The sequence below is a fragment of the Arachis hypogaea genome, chromosome 15, assembly GCF_003086295.3.
Source record: "Arachis hypogaea cultivar Tifrunner chromosome 15, arahy.Tifrunner.gnm2.J5K5, whole genome shotgun sequence".
Taxonomy (NCBI): domain Eukaryota; kingdom Viridiplantae; phylum Streptophyta; class Magnoliopsida; order Fabales; family Fabaceae; genus Arachis; species Arachis hypogaea.
The window spans coordinates 115,768,686-115,788,091 of record NC_092050.1 but is presented as its reverse complement, the minus strand read 5'-3'; the positions used below and the strand labels follow the sequence as shown (position 1 = coordinate 115,788,091).

The 19,406-nt window shown below is 33.2% G+C and overlaps 1 protein-coding gene and 1 non-coding gene across 2 annotated transcripts; both read right to left on the bottom strand.

Annotated features, from left to right (window-relative positions):
* Positions 1 to 10,584: 10,584 nt before the first annotated feature.
* LOC112750509 (uncharacterized) lies at positions 10,585 to 13,024 on the bottom strand. The gene is made up of 6 exons (XM_025799268.3): positions 12,693 to 13,024; positions 12,213 to 12,295; positions 11,369 to 11,442; positions 11,212 to 11,287; positions 11,069 to 11,122; positions 10,585 to 10,784 (listed from the first exon to the last, which is right to left on the bottom strand). The coding sequence occupies exons 1-6, from the start codon at positions 12,733 to 12,735 to the stop codon at positions 10,668 to 10,670; spliced, it is 447 nt and encodes a 148-aa protein (XP_025655053.1). The 5' UTR covers positions 12,736 to 13,024; the 3' UTR covers positions 10,585 to 10,667.
* Positions 13,025 to 17,358: 4,334 nt separating this feature from the next.
* LOC112753889 (small nucleolar RNA R71) lies at positions 17,359 to 17,466 on the bottom strand. Its single transcript, XR_003178251.1, has one exon. It is a non-coding gene; the product is annotated as a small nucleolar RNA R71 (small nucleolar RNA).
* Between the last annotated feature and the right edge of the window lie 1,940 nt (positions 17,467 to 19,406).

The following is a 19,406-nucleotide window of genomic DNA, read 5'->3' as shown; positions in this document are numbered from 1 at the left end:
CAATCCATAAGTCCTAGTCAACTCACTAATTACTTAGTGAAAGACTAGCGTCAATGGAAACCAAACCAATTGACCATTCTCACACAATGCGAAATGGACATCCACAACTCAATTCCACCCAAACACCCAACTTCTCAACCAAGAGTGTGAAAATTAAATATGCAAGAAATTAAACATCAAAGCAATAAAAGTAAAAAACAATTAAATGCAAGGAAAAGAAACTTCAAATGCAAGAAACCTCTTGGCAAGTAATTGAGAGCTAAGGCTACCTATCCTAGCTATTGACCAAAAACATATGATGATTATGAAGAGTTAATCCTACTTAGTCAACCTTACATCGAAGATAAGTCAAATAGGCATAGTTAATTTCAATCCATAAGTCCTATGTCAACACTAGGGGTCACATAGAGTCAATGGAGACCAAATCAACTAAGTACTCTAATATATCAAACAAGAATGGACATCAATGACTCAAGGATCACCAAAGTCAACAATTCCAAACCAAGAGTGTAGAAAAACTAAGTGAAAACTAAGCCAAGCATTTTATCAAACACTTGGTGTGCATGAAAATAAAATAATATTAAATTGCATTAATAATAAATTCTAAAATACCAAAAGTAAAAAAATAACAATAACAACTAAAGAAAGCAATAAATGACATGGAAACATAAATTGCATTAAATGAAATTAAAATTGACAGAGTATTCATAACATGAAAAGTGACATAAAAGAGAAATTAAGAAGAAGAACTAAGAGAAGTAAGACAATAAAGTAAAGAAATATAAATGAAACTACATTAAAACATGAATTAAAGACAGAAATTAAAGGAAATTAAACTAAACCTAACCTAATTCTAGAGAGAGGGGGGAGCTTCTCTCTCTAGAAACTAAGAGAAAAGCATGTAAAAGATAAACCTAATTGCCCCTCTCCCCCTTTCATTCCTCTTCACTTTGGCCTTAAATAGCTTCAGAAAATGAGTTGGACTGGGTTTTGGAGGCCCAAAAATCGCCTCCAGCGATTTGCAATTAATGACCTACGTGCATGTATGAGTGCGTACGCACGACCTACTGTGCGTACGCACGGTTGCGCAGAATTCCCATTGTGCATACGCACGATATTTGGTGCATACGCATCCTTGCACGAAGTCACCGCTGTGCGTCTGCACGCATCATTGTGCGTACGCATCTTTGCAGCAGCTTCCAAAACTCATTTTCTTCATGATTTCTCCCCTTTTTGATGCTCTTTCTTCATTTCTTCAACCCAAACTTGTCTTGAAAACTTGAAATCACTTAAGAAATACATCAAGGCACCAAATGATATTAAAGTGAATTAAAATTGACCAAATTAAGCACAAAAGAGCATGTTTTCACTTTCAAGCACAACTTAGGGAGACATCTCAAAAGCATACTATTTAGGTGAATAAATGTGGGTTTATGTGATGAAATCCACTCAAATCAAACCAAAATATATCGTAAAATATGGACTCATCAACGAGATTGTGTTTTTTGCTAGAAAACTTAGAAGAATAATGAGACTAAAAGGAAAAAGTAGAGGAAGAAGCTCAGAGGATCCAAAGAAGGATATCAGCAAGGTCATTTGCCACAACTGCAGAGAAGTTGGACACCACAAATATGTCCGTCCCAAGTTGAAGAAAGAAGACAAGTCTCGAAGGGACAAGAAGAAAGGACCCATGGCTTCTTGGAAAGATTTGGAGAATGATAGTGAAGAGGATGAAGAGTCTGCCAACAATTATCAAGCATGCTAAATGACCGACCACAGTCACAATAATGAGGTAATCTTTCTTGAACCCTCTAATGAAGAACTCCATCTTATGATTGATGTTCTTACTAAGAAAATAAGAAATTTTCTAAATCAATGCCATAAACTTGAATCTGAAAATGACATTCTAAAGGCCAAAAATGCTTTTTTCAAAGAAAAATTAAGAAAGGCCGAAACCACCATTGATCTTATTGAATAAAACAAGCGACTTAGATCTAAAATCAATACTTGATGGGAAGCACTCTATTGTTGCCTATTCAAATTGCATTGAAGAGAATGAAAGGTTGTACAAAGTGATTAAGAGGCTAAATCTTGACTTAGCTAAATTTACTCAAAATTTTGAAAATTTAGACAAATTATTGGCTAGTCAAAAACCTCTTTTTGAAAAGGTTGGGTTGGTATATCATGAAAAATTTAAATCTGCTTTTGAAAAATCATACTTTGAAAATAAAGCCTCAACCTCCCAAGATAAAAAATTTCAAAATCCAAATCACTTTAAAAATTCAGCCAGCAACAAATTCTGTCATACATGTAATCGGGTTGGTCATTTGCCTATTCAATGTTTCATTTTTGAAAGAAAAATTGGAGATAAAGTTTACAAAATAATTAGTAAATACAATGCTCTTGTGCAACCATAAAGGTTTAACATTAAAGGATCCAAAATGGTTTGGATACCTAAGGTCACTTAAAGTATTATACAATTTTTCCTAGAATCCAAGAAGAAGAATGACATGTGGTACTTGGATAGTGGATGCTCTAGGCACATGACCGGAAAGTCCACTTTCTTCATCAAGCTTGACAAATACGATGGAGGCTTTGTGACTTTCGGTGACAATGGAAAAGGAAAGATTGTGGTCGTAGGTAATGTTGGTAAGAGTTTCTCCACTTTCATTAATGATGTATTTTTAATTGATGGATTGAAACATAATCTTCTAAGCATTAGCCAATTATGTGATTTAGGTTACTTGGGCATTTTCAAAAAGTTGGAATGCTTAGTTGTATGTGAAAATTCTGATGAAACTATGTTTGTAGCTAAAAGATACAATAATGTGTATGGACTCACCTTGGAGGAACTAAAAGAACAAAATGTAACTTGTTTTACTTCCACTGAATCTGAAAAATGGTTGTGAAATAAGAAATCGGAACATGCTAGCTTGTTTCAAATTTCTAAGCTTGTGAAAAAGAATTTGGTTAGAGGTCTTTCAAACATAAAATTTGACAAAGATATTACTTGTGATGCTTGTTAATTAGGTAAGCAAATTAAAAGTTCTTTTAAACCCAAGGATGACATCTCTACCAAAAGACCATTGAAAATGCTACATATTAATCTTTTTTGTCCCACTAGGACTCAAAGCCTAGGAGGTAAACATTATGGTTTGGTAGTAGTTGATGATTATACTAGATATGGATAGGTTATTTTCTTAACTCATAAGAATGATTCTTTCTTTGCTTTCTCAACCCTTTACAAAAAGATTCAAAATGAAAAAGATTTAAAAATAGTTTCCATAAGAAGTGATCATGGAAAAGAGTTTGAAAACCAAGATTTTGAATCATTTTGTGATGATTTTGGAATTACTCAACATTTTTCATGTCCTAGAACACCTCAACAAAATGGGATTTTCGAAAGGAAAAATTGAAGCCTTCAAGAAATGGCTAGGGCAATACTTTGTGAAAATAATATTCCAAAATTTTTGTGGGTTGAAGCAATGAACACTGCATGTTATATTTTAAACTCAACAAAAAGTTTTGAAGAAAATCCCATAAGAGCTTTGGAAAGGAACACCACCCAACCTTAAATATTTTCATATTTTTCGATGCAAATGCGTTGTTTTAAACACTAAAGACAATCTTAAAAAATTTGATCCAAAATCTTATGAAGGTATTTTTGTTGGTTATTCTACTACTAGCATATAGAATTTACCTAAAGAAACACAAAATAATTGAGGAGTCCATATATGTCACCTTCTGTGATTCTAACACCATTTCAAGTGTTATTGAGGAAACTGATGCAGGAATTGAAACTGAACTAAGCTCTAAAAAGAACCAAAGTGAAGACAAATCAGAACCCTCTTTGGAAAATGCTGCTCCTGATTCTACAGAACAAAATGCAAGAGACAATTATGTTTTATCTCCTACTGAAGCAGAGAATTCTGAAAATCAGAACAATGCTGAACTCAATCATACCCAACCAGAGATCACTTCACCAAAACTCAGAGAATGGAATTTCTTGAAGAACTATCCACATGAGTTTATTATTAGAGATCCATCTCATGGAGTTACCACTAGATCCTCAAGTAGTAGAAGGGCCGAACTCAATATCTTGCTCTCATATCTCAAGTGGAACAACAAAATGTGAAGGAAGCACTTGATGATCCTTCTTGAATCAAGGCAATAGAGGAAAAATTGGTTCAATTTGAAAAGAATAAGGTTTGGTCTTTGGTTCCTAATCCGAATGGTAAGAAGGTAACAGGTACTAAATGGATCCTTAGAAATAAATTGGGTGAGGATGGTAGTGTTGTTAGAAACAAATCTAGATTAGTAGTTCAAGAGTATGATCAAGAGGAGGGCATTGACTTTGATGAGTCATTTGCTTCGGTTGCAAGAATGGAAGCAATAAGATTATTTCTTGCATATGCAGCCCACAAAGGGTTTAAACTTTTTCAAATGAATGTTAAGTGTGCCTTTTTGAATGGGTTTATTGATAGAGAAGTATACGTAACTCAACTCCCTGGTTTTGAAAATAAAGATTTCCCAAAACATGTTTTTAAACTCTCTAAAGCCCTTTATAGTTTGAGATAAGCTCCAAGATCTTGGTATGAAAGACTTAGTTCTTTTCTATTGAAAAATGGCTTTCAAAAGGGTACTACGTATACAACTCTTTTCATTAAAAAATCTAATGATCATTCCATACTTGTTCAAGTTTATGTGGATGACATTGTATTTGCATCAACTAATGAAGCCTTGTGTGATGATTTTGGAAAATTAACGACTAGGGAGTTTGATATGAGTATATAGGAGAACTCACGTTCTTCCTAGGACTCCAAATCAACCAAACTCCTAGTAGAATTTTTATGCACCAAGATAAATATGCCAAGGAGTTAATAAAGAAATTTGGTTTAGAAAACTCCAAACCAATGAGTAAACCTATGCATCCAAATTCCAAACTTGAAAAGTATGAAAAAGGAAAAGATGTAGATGAAACAAGGTATAGAGGTATGATAGGATCGCTCATGTATCTAACATCTTCTAGACCGAATATTGTTCATGGTGTGGGTGTGTGTTCTAGATTTCAATCTCATCCAAAATAATCACATCTTTCTTCTATGAAAAGGATCATTAAATACATCAATGGCACTATTGATTTTGGCCTTTGGTATCCCAAATATGATGAGTTTTGTGTAGTTGGTTATTGTGATGCAGATTTTGCCGGAGACCGTGTTGATAGAAGAAGCACTTCAGGGATTTGTTGCTTTCTTGGAAAGTCCTTGAACGTGTGGAAAAGCAAGAAGCATGCTACTATTGCTCTATCCACTATAGAGGCCAAATATATCGCAGTTTTCTCTTGTTGTTCTCAATTAATTTAGCTCAAAACACAACTTGTAGATTACAAATTACAAGTCAAAAGTATTACTTTGTTGTGTGATAACTTGAATGCAATTAATATTTATAAAAACCTCATTTTACACTCAAGAACTAAGCACATTGAAGTGAAATTTCACTCCATAAGAGAACATGTGCAAAAGGGTACAATTGAGATTTAATTTGTGAAATCTGAAGATGAATTGGCTGATATTTTTACAAAACCTCTATGTAAAGATAGATTTTGTAAATTGAGAACTGCTCTAGGGATTATTGATGCTGAGTGTTTGAACTAAATGTGCTTAAATTGATTTCTAGTTATTTTTTGTCTCTCAGATCGACAAGAGACAAAACTGGATAGATGATGACTCCCTCTAGATTCCATCAAGGTCAGACAATGTGTTGATGATTTGGTCCAATGTGTTTCTTTAAAATCACTGCTAGGCCCAAGAGAAAGATATTCTATTTTATGAAATAGGCCTCATTGCTTGTAGTGATCACTAACATAAAAAAGAGTATTTGCTTTTGTTTATTTTTCATTCAAGTCAAATCAGTTTCAGTTTTTTAAAATCTTTATTTGAATTGTCATTTCAAAACTATCTACATTAATTTTAAAATTCAAAATTCTTTTAATCACATTTTCATTAATTCCTTTTTGAACTTTCAAATGATTTTTGAGCATTTAAAGTAGTTATTGAGTGTTAACCTCTCATCTTCCTCTATTACTCCACTACTCCCACTTTCTCTTCATTCATATCCCTTTTAAGATGAGAAGAAGGTTGCTACCCGCAGAGACATCGGCACCATACGTCCACCTTGCAACCCTCCACAAAAACCACAAGCCCACACTCACATTCACATACATTCATACTCTTCATCTCATTCCTCTTAGTCATTCGAACCAATGGCTAGAACCAAGACCACCGATCCGAGGCCATTTTCAGCACCTCAGGAGGAAGGCACTTCAAGGGCAAAAGTGGCGAAAATGAAATAGCTTATCCTTTTGCGGCGGTTTATAAACTGCCACAATATGCAAACAAAAAATAAAAAATTTAGCACTTATTTTGCAGTGGGTTGGCAACTACCGCCAAATTCTTTATTTTTGCTTTTTTTGTTTAATTTTCTTTTTATTCTATGTCTCAATCAATTTTTTGTGTCATTTTATATGTTGATTTAATTTATTAAAAGTTAATTAAAATAATTAACATTCAATCAAATTAAAAAACCAAGTGTTAGCATGAATAAAAAAATATATATGCAAAAATAATATATATATAATAGCAATTTGTCATAAGTGCATTATTTCCTATAAACTAAAAAAAATTAATGTTAGGTAAATAAATATTAAACACTAAAACAAATAAAATTTTATAATATCTATTTTAGTTGACTCAAACTCATGGTTTTTCTTGTAGGTCATGATTGCCAGAAAAAGATGGCATTCTACGCAATAAAGTCAATGCACTCCCCAAAGAATTCAGCTCTGCAACGATGTCAGGTGGCATATTATCTCCTTGCTGTTGGATTAGGTATTTCAAAAGATTCTCCATCATCTGTCTCTTTGCCTTCTCTTCTGCTGTCTCTGCCTTTAATTTTGCATTCATCTTCTGAAACTCCTCAATTTGTACACCAGAATTTGACTATTGTGCATTATTACCAAAAAGGTGGGTGGGGCATGGTCCAAAACCTACACCACGAACTTATCTTGGGTGTTCCTTTCTAAGGACTTGTGTAAATGAATCATTTTGTAAAAGCTCCTTAGAGTATTCATCTTGGCTCTCAATATTTACAATTGCTTCCTATAGACATACTAGAATTGGGTTTTCATGATTCTAAATTTAGCATCTTAAATATAAAAAGAGAAATAGAAAAGTTTAAAACAATACCTATACCAATAACTCGCCGATCGTCATGTATATACTAGCCATCCTTCTTTTTATGAACCATATTCAATATCTCTCCTTTACTAATGTGCTTTCTCTGTAATTTTTTCTATAACAATATTGATATTGACACAAACATATAACTAACAAATGAATATTACAAAAAAAATGAAATATCTGAAACAAAATAGAAATCAATTACCTCTTCATCTTTTCAATATTTTGAAACTCCCAATATGTGTGTAAGCTTGCTTCAAACAACTTAAAGTATTTTGTCTGAACTTCTCCTGTAAAAAAAGAGACCATTATAAATGAACGTGGTTTGAATTAAGAAAACTTAAAGAGTATTTTATGTAGTCATATTTGATTTACAGAAAAGAAATATAAAATAAGGATATTTTGGGGTTCTGCTACTATCACAGTTAATTAAGCATCTTAAGTATTACTTCAAAGGGTTTGAAATTCAATAGAATGAAATACCAATTCATTATTTGTTACCTTTGTGTCATCCTTCAACCGATATTAAAGAAACTATTTATAGTGATTTGCATATATTCCTGATGTAACTTTTTTTTTTAGAAATCTTTGTCTCATCATAAAACTTATGAAACAACTTGGATCTTATATCCTTTTAGTTATTATTATTATTATTATTATTATTATTATTATTATTATTATTATTATTATTATTATTATTAGAATTTGATGGTTTAATAGGACAAATGAAAATAGAAAACTTTTCATCATGCTATGCAAGCATAATATTTGCTATGGCTTTTGAATCTCTATTTTTTTATTGGAACATATTATTTCTATTGCTAGAGATATGGTTTAATAAAGTTAATGTTAGGTGTTAATTGGATGCTATATCAGCACGCTCCTGTTTTAACCAAGATTTGACAACGGCGACTGAATCTACCATGCAGGTTTACTCCCTAATAATGATACCCATAAATTTTTTTGTCACGCTATGAATAATATGTATAACCTTTACCTGTACAATTCTAGTTGCTCCAATGCTATTTCTTAAATTAAAATTGAAACTTGTAGGGACTGTATAAATGGGGATCAAAGTACAAAAAAATATTTGGATATATTTTTACGACATGTATATCTAGAAAGAACTTTGAAGATATACTTGCTGAATTGAAGATAAATAATTATCTTATATAAAAAGTCTGTCATTTTGTGATGGTATGTTTTATGTAAAAGACTCTAAACTATATTTTCATTATGTATATGCGCTATACAAACGAGTATCTTGTTAAGTTGGATATTGCATTACAGGAAGAAATGAAGATTATAGAATTGTACCTTACATAGCCTTTTTACAAGAAAGAAAAAATTCGCTTGAAAATTGTTAAGAAATATGCTATCATTCCTAATAAGGCAAATGATAATTGTTATTTATTTTATTTAGTTTTGGAAAATATCTTAACATGTTAGCATAGCCCTTTTCTTCAAAATTATTATCTTATTAAACTTGAGAGTACTTATTATTACTTGAGTAGGTTTACATTGTTTTATGCATGTTGAAATTTTTAGTATTGGCTGAAAATTCAGGCGAAATAGTTAATGATACTTTAGATGGAGCAAAGACTAAGACACATGACAATTTAGTTGAGGTCATTTTCTTTGGAACTGACAATGCCATGCATTTCGATCTCAATATGGTTTCGGAAGAAGACAATGAAAATTTAGATGAACAGCAAAAAAAAGATGATATACATATTGCAGATAGAGGATTCAAGTTGAACAAAAAACCATGATTTGAAGATGTCTTATAAGATCTTTTAGCATGTGAAACATCTAGATTCATGACAGAATATTTTTGGTTAAGTCAATATAATTTTTTTTAAGAAAAATTTTGATCTAAACAAAGCACTAGTAGTTGATGATATTTTAGATTTATTGGTTGATCTTCGATTTTAAAACTTGGATTGATTTATTATATATTTTTTATGGTTAGAGTCATAATATTATATATTTGTCTATGGTACAAATATCTTGATGAGATTAAGTAAGGTGTAATTTAAAAGAAGTCCTAATTTATACTTAATTGAATATCATTTATTTTTATCAATTCATCGTAGACGTTGATTTATTTTTTTTTAATTTATCTATAAATACAAATTTAAAACATTTTATACTTAAAGAGAAATTTAAATGGTGAATTTGATCACATAATAAAAAAGTTTAAAATATTATTTTAGATTATTTTATTTTAAGGAATTTTTATAAATATTTTCTGGCAAAGTTTTATTTTGTGGAATTGCATTATAAATTCAAAAAGGTTTTTTGTTGATTTTTTAATTTAAATAATTGACAAAAATTATAAATATATTATTTTTAATCTTTTAATTTGTTTTTCTCTATCCTAAAACAAATAAAAATTAATGTTACAGTTTAAGTAATAATGATTCGAATACGTTTCTATATATAACAAAAGAGAAATTTAAATGGTGAATTTGATCACATAATAAAAAAGTTTAAAATATTATTTTAGATTATTTTATTTTAAGGAATTTTTATAAATATTTTCTGGCAAAGTTTTATTTTGTGGAATTGCATTATAAATTCAAAAAGGTTTTTTGTTGATTTTTTAATTTAAATAATTGACAAAAATTATAAATATATTATTTTTAATCTTTTAATTTGTTTTTCTCTATCCTAAAACAAATAAAAATTAATGTTACAGTTTAAGTAATAATGATTCGAATACGTTTCTATATATAACAGAAACTAAATACGGACAAATTCAATTTAAGTACTAAACAAAAATTTTCGTTTTATTAAATGCAACATTGGATTAGCACAACTTAAAGAATTTTTGTGTAAACTTATTCAGATTATATTTGATTGATTTAAAAAAAAACATATAAACTATGTATAAGGATTATGTAATTTGTGGTGTTTAAAAATAAACCGCCGCTAAATGCAATAGGCTTGACAGTGCAATTTTTTTTGTTGCATTAATCGCGGCGAAACATAGCTTTTGGTTGCGATTTTTATCGAATTACCGCTAAACCCCAATAGTATAGTACTACAAAAAAAGCGCTAACTTACAGAAGTTTTTTTTCTAATTTGCGGCGGTTTTTGACTCCCGCAAAAAGTGTTACGTCGGTTAGAAAAATTGACGCAGTTACGTGTCCTGCTATTTAATTGCGGCAGTTTTTAGAAATATGCTGTTACCTAGAACATATTGCGGCGGTTATTGACCCCTGCAATTCATGGTGGTTTTTTCATCTTTGTGGGGGGTTTAAAACCCCCGCAATTTGGTAAGCCAGAATTTAAAAAAAAAAATTGTGGGAGTTTGAAACCCCCACAAATTAGTGACCCAATATTAAAAAAAAAGCCAGAACAGATTCAAACATTCATTATATCAAAGAAGTTAATCAAATACATCTATTTTAAAATAATCTTCTACTATGTCATTCTCACAAAATTAGTCATAAAATTTACATTAAGATTAAAAGATTCATAAAAAAATAAAACCAATTTAATCAAATATAGTATAAGATTGCCAATTTGGTTGTCACCGTTCTGCACAAAAAGAAATATACAAATGAGCATTAATATCCACTGCCAAAAAGTTAACAATTATTTAAAACTATGTACATAATGTCCTGTGAAGTTAACAATTTAAATTAGCACTGAATCATGAAGACATATTTAGATAAGAAATCTGGCCACATATTGCCTTTTTAATGATTCATACAATCTTGTTATTGAAATGTAATGGTTAAGTGCAAAACTCTATGAATGTTAGGTTTAATGTAAAATGATCATGAGAGACTGATTAATCAAATGGTTAAAAGACAGCATACCTCAACTCTCAGGAAGTCATTGTAGAATAGCCGACCAAAGCTTTTTTGGACAAGCTATAAAAAGAAGTTACTTTAAAAAACATTGTAGGTAATCATTGTCTATTCATGTCATAAATATTGAAGAGATATAAAGTCTGCATTACCTTGTTATATGGAGAATGAAACACAAAGTAATTAGCTTCAGCCATTGAAAAGGGTTTCCCCTCCAACTTTTCGAATCTAAACATGGAATAACATGTTAGGAAAACCAAAACCAAAAAGAAAAAATTAAAAAGACTTTTGAATTCAGTACATGCTTACTTCTCACAGAAAACCTTGTAGAAAGAATCAAGTGCCATGAGAAAACAATTCTGCGAGAATTTTCCATCAACAACCTATAGCAGGCCAAAGCAAAAGGGTAGCAAAGTCATAACTAGACTATGCTTTATTCAATATATATACCGAGCAAATCTAATAACACTCAAGAGTAACAAGTAATTGGCATAAATCAGAGGCTAAATCTAAACCTATCCAAATATCTGCACAAAATAATAATTTATACATGTTACTATCATTTGATATATGTTAAAATAATAATTAATTTTTAAAAAATACTAGTCACAAGTGACAAGTGCTTGGATTTCCGTGAAATAGTTTCAAGTTAATTCATACCACATTATCTGCACATATGACAAGTCCATAGCGACCATCCCATGAACTACTATCCACCCAATTCACGCAATTGAATATAGCTGTTGTTCCACCATAGCATGCATTTGTTGAATCAATACCTTCAATATCAATATTACCACTCTTTTGATTGTTACTTGAGTTAATATAAGATGCAGGAATCACATAAGCACATACAGATATATTTCCTTCTTTTTTATTCTTATAATGCACAAATACTTAATTTGTGGTTGATTTCTCTTAATTGAATTCTCCTAATTATGTATTATTCGTATTTATGCAACATAGACACCTCAAAAAATATAAAAGAAATTCCTAGTAAATAAAATTTCTTTTCTCTTTAGAATCTCAGTACAACATATTATGATGTAACCAAACTATTAAAGAATTTCAAATCTAATGATAAATAGGATTGATATATGGGATATGGCAATGAAAAATTGGTAAGTGATCTCATAGAGATAACATCTTCAACCTCATTGTAGAATGCCAAGCAATCCTGTCCAAGCCCAATAGTGTATTTTTCTTTGCAGGTCCATTGTGAGCCTCCAAAGCTTCCTGCATCAGAATCACACAACACCCCACAAATCAAAACCGTTAAAATTGGAATTTTATCTTGAAATATCAAGGATTCTCACATTCTTTGGGTGCGAAGAAGCCATGGAAATTAATTCAAAAAAAATACCAACAAGCAATTAGCAGAAGTAGAATGAAACAGAGCCGAACACAGCAACGTGCTTGAATCGACACAGCAATGTGCTTGAATAGACAGAGTTGAATTTTGAAGGGCAAAGAGCCATAAAGTGAAAGCCTCAAGTGGCTAGTGTTTGGCTTATAGAAACTCATAATAAACCCATCAGAATAAACTCAAAAATAGAGCAACATCATAATAAACCAAGAAATGAAAGCCATAAACCAAAATCATAAACCAAGAATCCAAATTAAATGTTATTACTTGAAATATCTCCATCTGAAACTGAGATCTGTTGATCAGACATAGAAACTGACGAGGAGGAGGTGATAAAGACGCAAAAGACCAACAAGAAAGAGACAAGAAAGTGCGACGGGCCGGCAAGGAAGAGGCGACGAGACTGGAATTGGGGATGTCGAGGCTGGAGGTTGAGGGTAGAGGCTAGAGAAACTGACAGAGAGCTAAGACTGGGTCAACGAGGATGGGGATTGAGATCTAGGATAGATAGTGATTGGAGAAGAGGAGAGGGAGGATAGGACAAGGAAAAGTGACGAGAACGATTTTGCAGTTTTACGAGAATAAAAATTCGATTTGGCAGGATGTAAAAAAAAAGAGAAAAGAGTGAAATTAGTGAAGAGTTTTAGAGTAAAAAGATTTTAATTTCGAGAGTTTTGTAACTCCTGTTATTTGAGATTAAAATTTGCTGTAAATTAAAAACTAAAAGTACGGAAGGAAAAATCAGATAACTTATGATGCACGGACACTGATACGGACACAGAACACGACACGACACAGGACACGCTGATGAGCGGATAATTTATACGCTTTTTGGCATTGTTTTTAGTATGTTTTTAGTAGAATCTGGTTACTTTTAGGGATGTTTTCATTAGTTTTTATGTTAAATTCACATTTCTGGACTTTACTATGAGTTTGTGTGTTTTTCTGTGATTTCAGGTATTTTCTGGCTGAAATTGAGGGACTTGAGCAAAAATCAGATTCAGAGGTTGAAGAAGGACTGCTGATGCTGTTGGATTCTGACCTCCCTGCACTCAAAGTAGATTTTCTGGAGCTACAGAACTCAAAATGGCGCTCTTTCAATTGTGTTGGAAAGTAGACATCCAGGGCTTTCCAGCAATATATAATAGTCTATACTTTGGCCGAGTTTAGATGATGTAAAAGGGCGTTGAACGCCAGTTCTACGCTGCTGTCTGGAGTTAAACGCCAGAAACACGTCACAAACCAGAGTTGAACGCCAGAAATACGTTACAACCTGGCGTTCAACTCCAGAAAGAGCTTCTGCACGTGTAACATTCAAGCTCAGCCCAAGCACACACCAAGTGGGCCCCGGAAGTGGATTTATGCATCAATTACTTACTTCTGTAAACCCTAGTAACTAGTTTAGTATAAATAGGACTTTTTACTATTGTATTAGACATCTTCGGATCATCCTGGATTGTATTTTTGATCCTGTGATCTCGTTTTAGGGGCTGGCCATTCGGCCATGCCTGGACCTTTCACTTATGTATTTTCAACCGTAGAGTTTCTACACTCCATATATTAAGGTGTGGAGCTCTGCTGTTCCTCAAAGATTAATGCAAAGTACTAATGTTTTTCTATTCAATTCAACTTATTCCGCTTCTAAGATATTCATTCGCACTTCAACATGAATGTGATGAACGTGACAATCATCATCATTCCCCATGAACGCGTGCCTGACAACCACTTCCGTTCTACCTTAGATTGAATGAGTATCTCTTGGATCTCTTAATCAGAATCTTTGTGGTGTAAGCTAGATTGATGGCGGCATTCATGAGAATCCGGAAAGTCTAAACCTTGTCTGTGGTATTCCGAGTAGGATTCCGGGATTGAATGCATGTGATGAACTTCAAACTCGCGAGTGCTGGGCGTAGTGACAGACGCAAAAGGAGGGTGAATCCTATTCCAGTATGATCGAGAACCTCAGATGATTAGCCGTGCTGTGACAGAGCATTTGGACCATTTTCACAAGAGGATAGGATGCAGCCATTGGCAAGGGTGATGCCTCCAAACGATTAGCCATGCAGTGACAGCGCATCGGACCATTTTCCAGAGAGGATTAAAAGTAGCCATTGACAACGGTGATGTCCTTATATAAAGCCAGCCATGGAAAGGAGTAGGACTGATTGGATGAAGACAGCAGGAAAGAAGAAGTTCAGAGGAACGAAAGCATCTCTATACCTTTATCTGAAATTCTCACAAATGAATTACATAAGTATTTCTATCTTTATTTTCTGTTCAATTAGTATTAATTTCAAAAACTCCATAACTATTTTATATCCGCCTGACTGAGATTTACAAGGTGACCATAGCTTGCTTCATACCAACAATCTCCGTGGGATCGACCCTTACTCATGTAAGGTTTTATTACTTGGACGACCCAATGCACTTGCTGGTTAGTTGTATCGAAGTTGTGAATGAAAAATAATTTATTAAGACGTGCGTACAGAGTTTTTGGCGCCGTTTCCTGAGATCACAATTTCGTGCATCATGTTTTTGGCGCCGTTGCCGGGGATTGTTCGAGTTTGGACAACTGACGGTTCATCTTGTTGCTCAGATTAGGTAATTTTCTTTTTGTTTTATTTTCAAAAATTTTTCAAAAACCTTTCAAAAATTTCTCATCTGTTTTCGAAAAAAAATTATATAAATCTTTTCAAAAATATATTTTTCTTCAGAATTTTTAAGAATGAATTCTAGAGTTTCATGAAGCATGTTGAAGTCTGGCTGGCTGTAAAGCCATGTCTAATTCTTTTGGATAGGGGCTTCGAACCATCAGCATAGAGGCAGGTTGATTGGTATGTCAGCTGTGTCATGTCTGAGTTACATACTATAGCTTGGCTGGCTATTAAGCCATGCCTAACCCTCAGATTGGAGCTTTAGACTAAGATTGCAAGATTCCTGAAATTCATATTAAAAAGTTTGGAATCCTTATTTTTCTTTTTCAAATAATTTTCGAAAAATCCAAAAAAAAAAAACTAGAAAATCATAAAAATAAAAAATATTTCATGTTTCTTGTTTGAGTCTTGAGTCAAGTTGAAAGTTTGGTGTCAATTGCATACTCATCTTGCATTTTTTGAAAAATTCATGCATTCATAGTGTTCTTCATGATCTTCAAGTTGTTCTTGATAAGTCTTCTTGTTTGATCTTGATGTTTTCATGTTTTGTGTCTTTTCTTATTTTTCATGTGCATTCTTGCATTCATAGTGTCTAAACATGAAAGATTTCTAAGTTTGGTGTCTTTCATGTTTTCTTTGCATATAAAATTTTCAAAAATATGTTCTTGATGTTCATCATGATCTTCAAAGTGTTCTTGGTGTTCATCTTGGCATTCATAGCATTCTTGCATGCATTTCTTGTTTTGATCTAAAATTTCCATGCATTGCATCATTTTCATGTTTTTCTCTCTCATCATTAAAAATTCAAAAATAAAAAAAATATCTTTCCCTTTTTCTTCTCATAAAATTCGAAAATTAGATTTGACTTTTTCAAAAAATTTTAAATCTAGTTGTTTTTATGAGTCAAATCAAATTTTCAATTTAAAATCTTATCATTTTCAAAATCTTTTTCATTTTTTCTTATTTATTTTCGAAAATTTTAAAAAAATATTTTTCAAAAATCTTTTTCTTATCTTTATCTCCTAATTTTCGAAAATAACATCATCAATTAATGTTTTGATTCAAAAATTTCAAGTTTGTTACTTGCTTGCTAAGAAAGATTCAAACTTTGAGTTCTAGAATCATATCTTGTGATTTCTTGTGAATCAAGTCATTAATTGTGATTTTAAAAATCAAATCTTTCTCAAAACTAATTTCAATCATATCTTTTCAAAAATATCTTCTTATCTTATCTTTTTCAAAATTTGATTTTAAAATATCTTCTCTAACTTCCTATCTTCTTATCTTCTCAAAATTGATTTTTAAATTTGTTTCAACTAACTAACTAACTTTTTGTTTGTTTCTTATCTTTTTCAAAACTACCTAACAAACTCTCTCTCTCTCTCTCTCTCTCTCTCTCTAATTTTCGAAAATATCTTCCCTCTTTTTCAAAATTTCTTTTTAATTGACTAATTAATTTAATTGTTGATTTTAATTTTCGAAAATTACTAACCTTTTTCAAAAACTATTTTCGAAAATCACTAACTCTTTTTCAAAAATTATTTTCGAAAATTCTCTCTCTCTCTCTCTTATCTCCTTCTATTTATTTATTCATCTACTAACACTTCATCTCACCCAAATTCGAACCCCCTCTTCCATCTGTGTTCGAATTTTTTCTTCTCCTTTTCTTCTACTCACACAGGGACCTCTATACTGTGGTAAAAAGGACCCCTATTATTATTATTTTTCTGTTTCCTCTTTTTCATATGAGCAGGAGCAAAGACAAGAATATTCTTGTTGAAGCAGATCCAGAACCTGAAAGGACTCTGAAGAGGAAACTAAGAGAAGCTAAATTACAACAATCCAGCAAGCACCTTTCAGAAATTTTCCAACAGGAAGAGGAGATGGCAGCCGAAAATAATAATAATGCAAGAAGGATGCTTGGTGACTTTACTGCACCTAATTCCAATTTACATGGAAGAAGCATTTCCATTCCTGCCATTGGAGCAAACAATTTTGAGCTGAAACCTCAATTAGTTTCTCTGATGCAGCAGAACTACAAGTTTCATGGACTTCTATCTGAAGATCCTTTTCAGTTCTTAACTGAATTCTTGCAGATCTGTGATACTGTTAAGACTAATGGAGTAGATCCTGAAGTCTACAGGCTCATGCTTTTCCCTTTTGCTGTGAGAGATAGAGCTAGAATATGGTTGGACTCTCAACCTAAGGATAGCCTGAACTCTTGGGATAAGCTGGTCAAGACTTTCTTAGCCAAGTTCTTTCCTCCTCAAAAGCTGAGTAAGCTTAGAGTGGATGTTCAGACCTTCAGACAGAAAGAAGGTGAATCCCTCTATGAAGCTTGGGAGAGATACAAAGAACTGACCAAAAAGTGTCCTTCTGACATGCTTTCAGAATGGACCATCTTGGACATATTCTATGATGGTCTGTCTGAATTAGCTAAGATGTCATTGGACACTTCTGCAGGTGGATCTATTCACCTAAAGAAAATGCCTGTAGAAGCTCAAGAACTCATTGACATGGTTGCTAATAACCAGTTCATGTACAATTCTGAGAGGAATCCTGTGAGTAATGGGACGCCTATGAAGAAGGGAGTTCTTGAAATTGATACTCTGAATGCCATATTGGCTCAGAATAAAATATTGACTCAGCAAGTCAATATGATTTCTCAGAGTCTGAATGGAATGCAAGCTGCATCCAACAGTACTCAAGAGGCGCCTTCTGAAGAAGAGGCCTATGATCCTGAGAACCCTGCAATAGCAAAGGTAAATTACTTAGGTGAACCTTATGGAAATACCTATAACTCATTGGTATGCAAAATTGTTACTCAGGTTGTGAATTGTTGTTCGAAATTGATCCCCTGGCAATGGCACCAAAAATGGATGCACAGAACCATGGTCTAAACATATCTTCACAACTTCGCATAACTAACCAGCAAGTGCACTGGGTCGTCCAAGTAATAAACCTTACGTGAGTAAGGGTCGATCCCACGGAGATTGTTGGTATGAAGCAAGCTATGGTCACCTTGTAAATCTCAGTCAGGCGGATATAAAATAGTAATGGGGTTTTCGAAATTAAATAACAAAAGAAGGATAGAAATACTTATGTAAATCATTGGTGAGAATTTCAGATAAGCGTATGGAGATGCATTCGTTCCTCTGAACCTTTGCTTTCCTGCTGTCTTCATCCAATTAGTCTTACTCCTTTCTATGGCTGGCTTTATGTAAGGATGTCACCGGTGCCATTGGCTACTTTCAATCCTCTCGGGAAAATGGTCCAAATGCTCTGTCACAGCACGGCTAATCGTCTGGAGGCATCACCCTTGTCGTTGGTTGCATCCTATTCCTCTCTGTGAAAATGATCTGATGCGCTGTCACTGCATGGCTAATCATCTGGAGGTTCTCGATCGTACTGGAATAGGATTTACTATCCTTTTGCGTCTGTCACTACGCCCAGCACTCGCGAGTTTGGAGTTCGTCACAGTCATTCAATCCCAGAGTCCTACTTGGAATACCACAGATAAGGTTTAGACCTTCCGGACTCTCATGAATGCCACCATCAATCTAGCTTATACCACGAAGATCCCAATATCTCGGACTCGGTCCCCTGTATTAGTAATCTAAGAGATACTCATTCAATCTAAGGTAGAACGGAAGTGGTTGTCAGGCACGCGTTCATAGGGAATGATGATGAATGTCACGTTCATCACATTCAGGTTGAAGTGCGAATGACTATCTTAGAAGCGAAATAAGATGAATTGAATAGAAAACAGTAGTACTTTGCATTAATCTTTGAGGAACAGCAGAGCTCCACACCTTAATCTATGGAGTGCAGAAACTCTACCGTTGAAAATACATAAGTGAAAGGTCCAGGCATGGCCGAATGGCCAGCCCCCCTGATCTAAGAACCAGGTGTCCAAAGATGATTCCAAAGATAAAACTCAGGATGTCTAATACAATAGTAAAAAGTTCTATTTATAATAAACTAGCTACTAGAGTTTACAGAAGTAAGTAATTGATGCATAAATCTACTTCCAGGGCCCACTTGGTGTGTGCTTGGGCTGAGCTTGAAGTCTACACGTGGAGAGGTCATTCTTGGAGTTGAACGCCAACTTTTGTGCCAGTTTGGGCGTTGAACTCCACTTTGCAACTTGTTTCTGGCGCTGGACGCCAGAATTGGGCAGAGAGTTGGCGTTGAACGCCATTTTGCATCGTCTAAACTTGAGCAAAGTATGGACTATTATATATTGATGGAAAGCCATGGATGTCTACTTTCCATTTCAATTGGAAGCGCGCCATTTTGAGTTCTATAGCTCCAGAAAATCCATTTT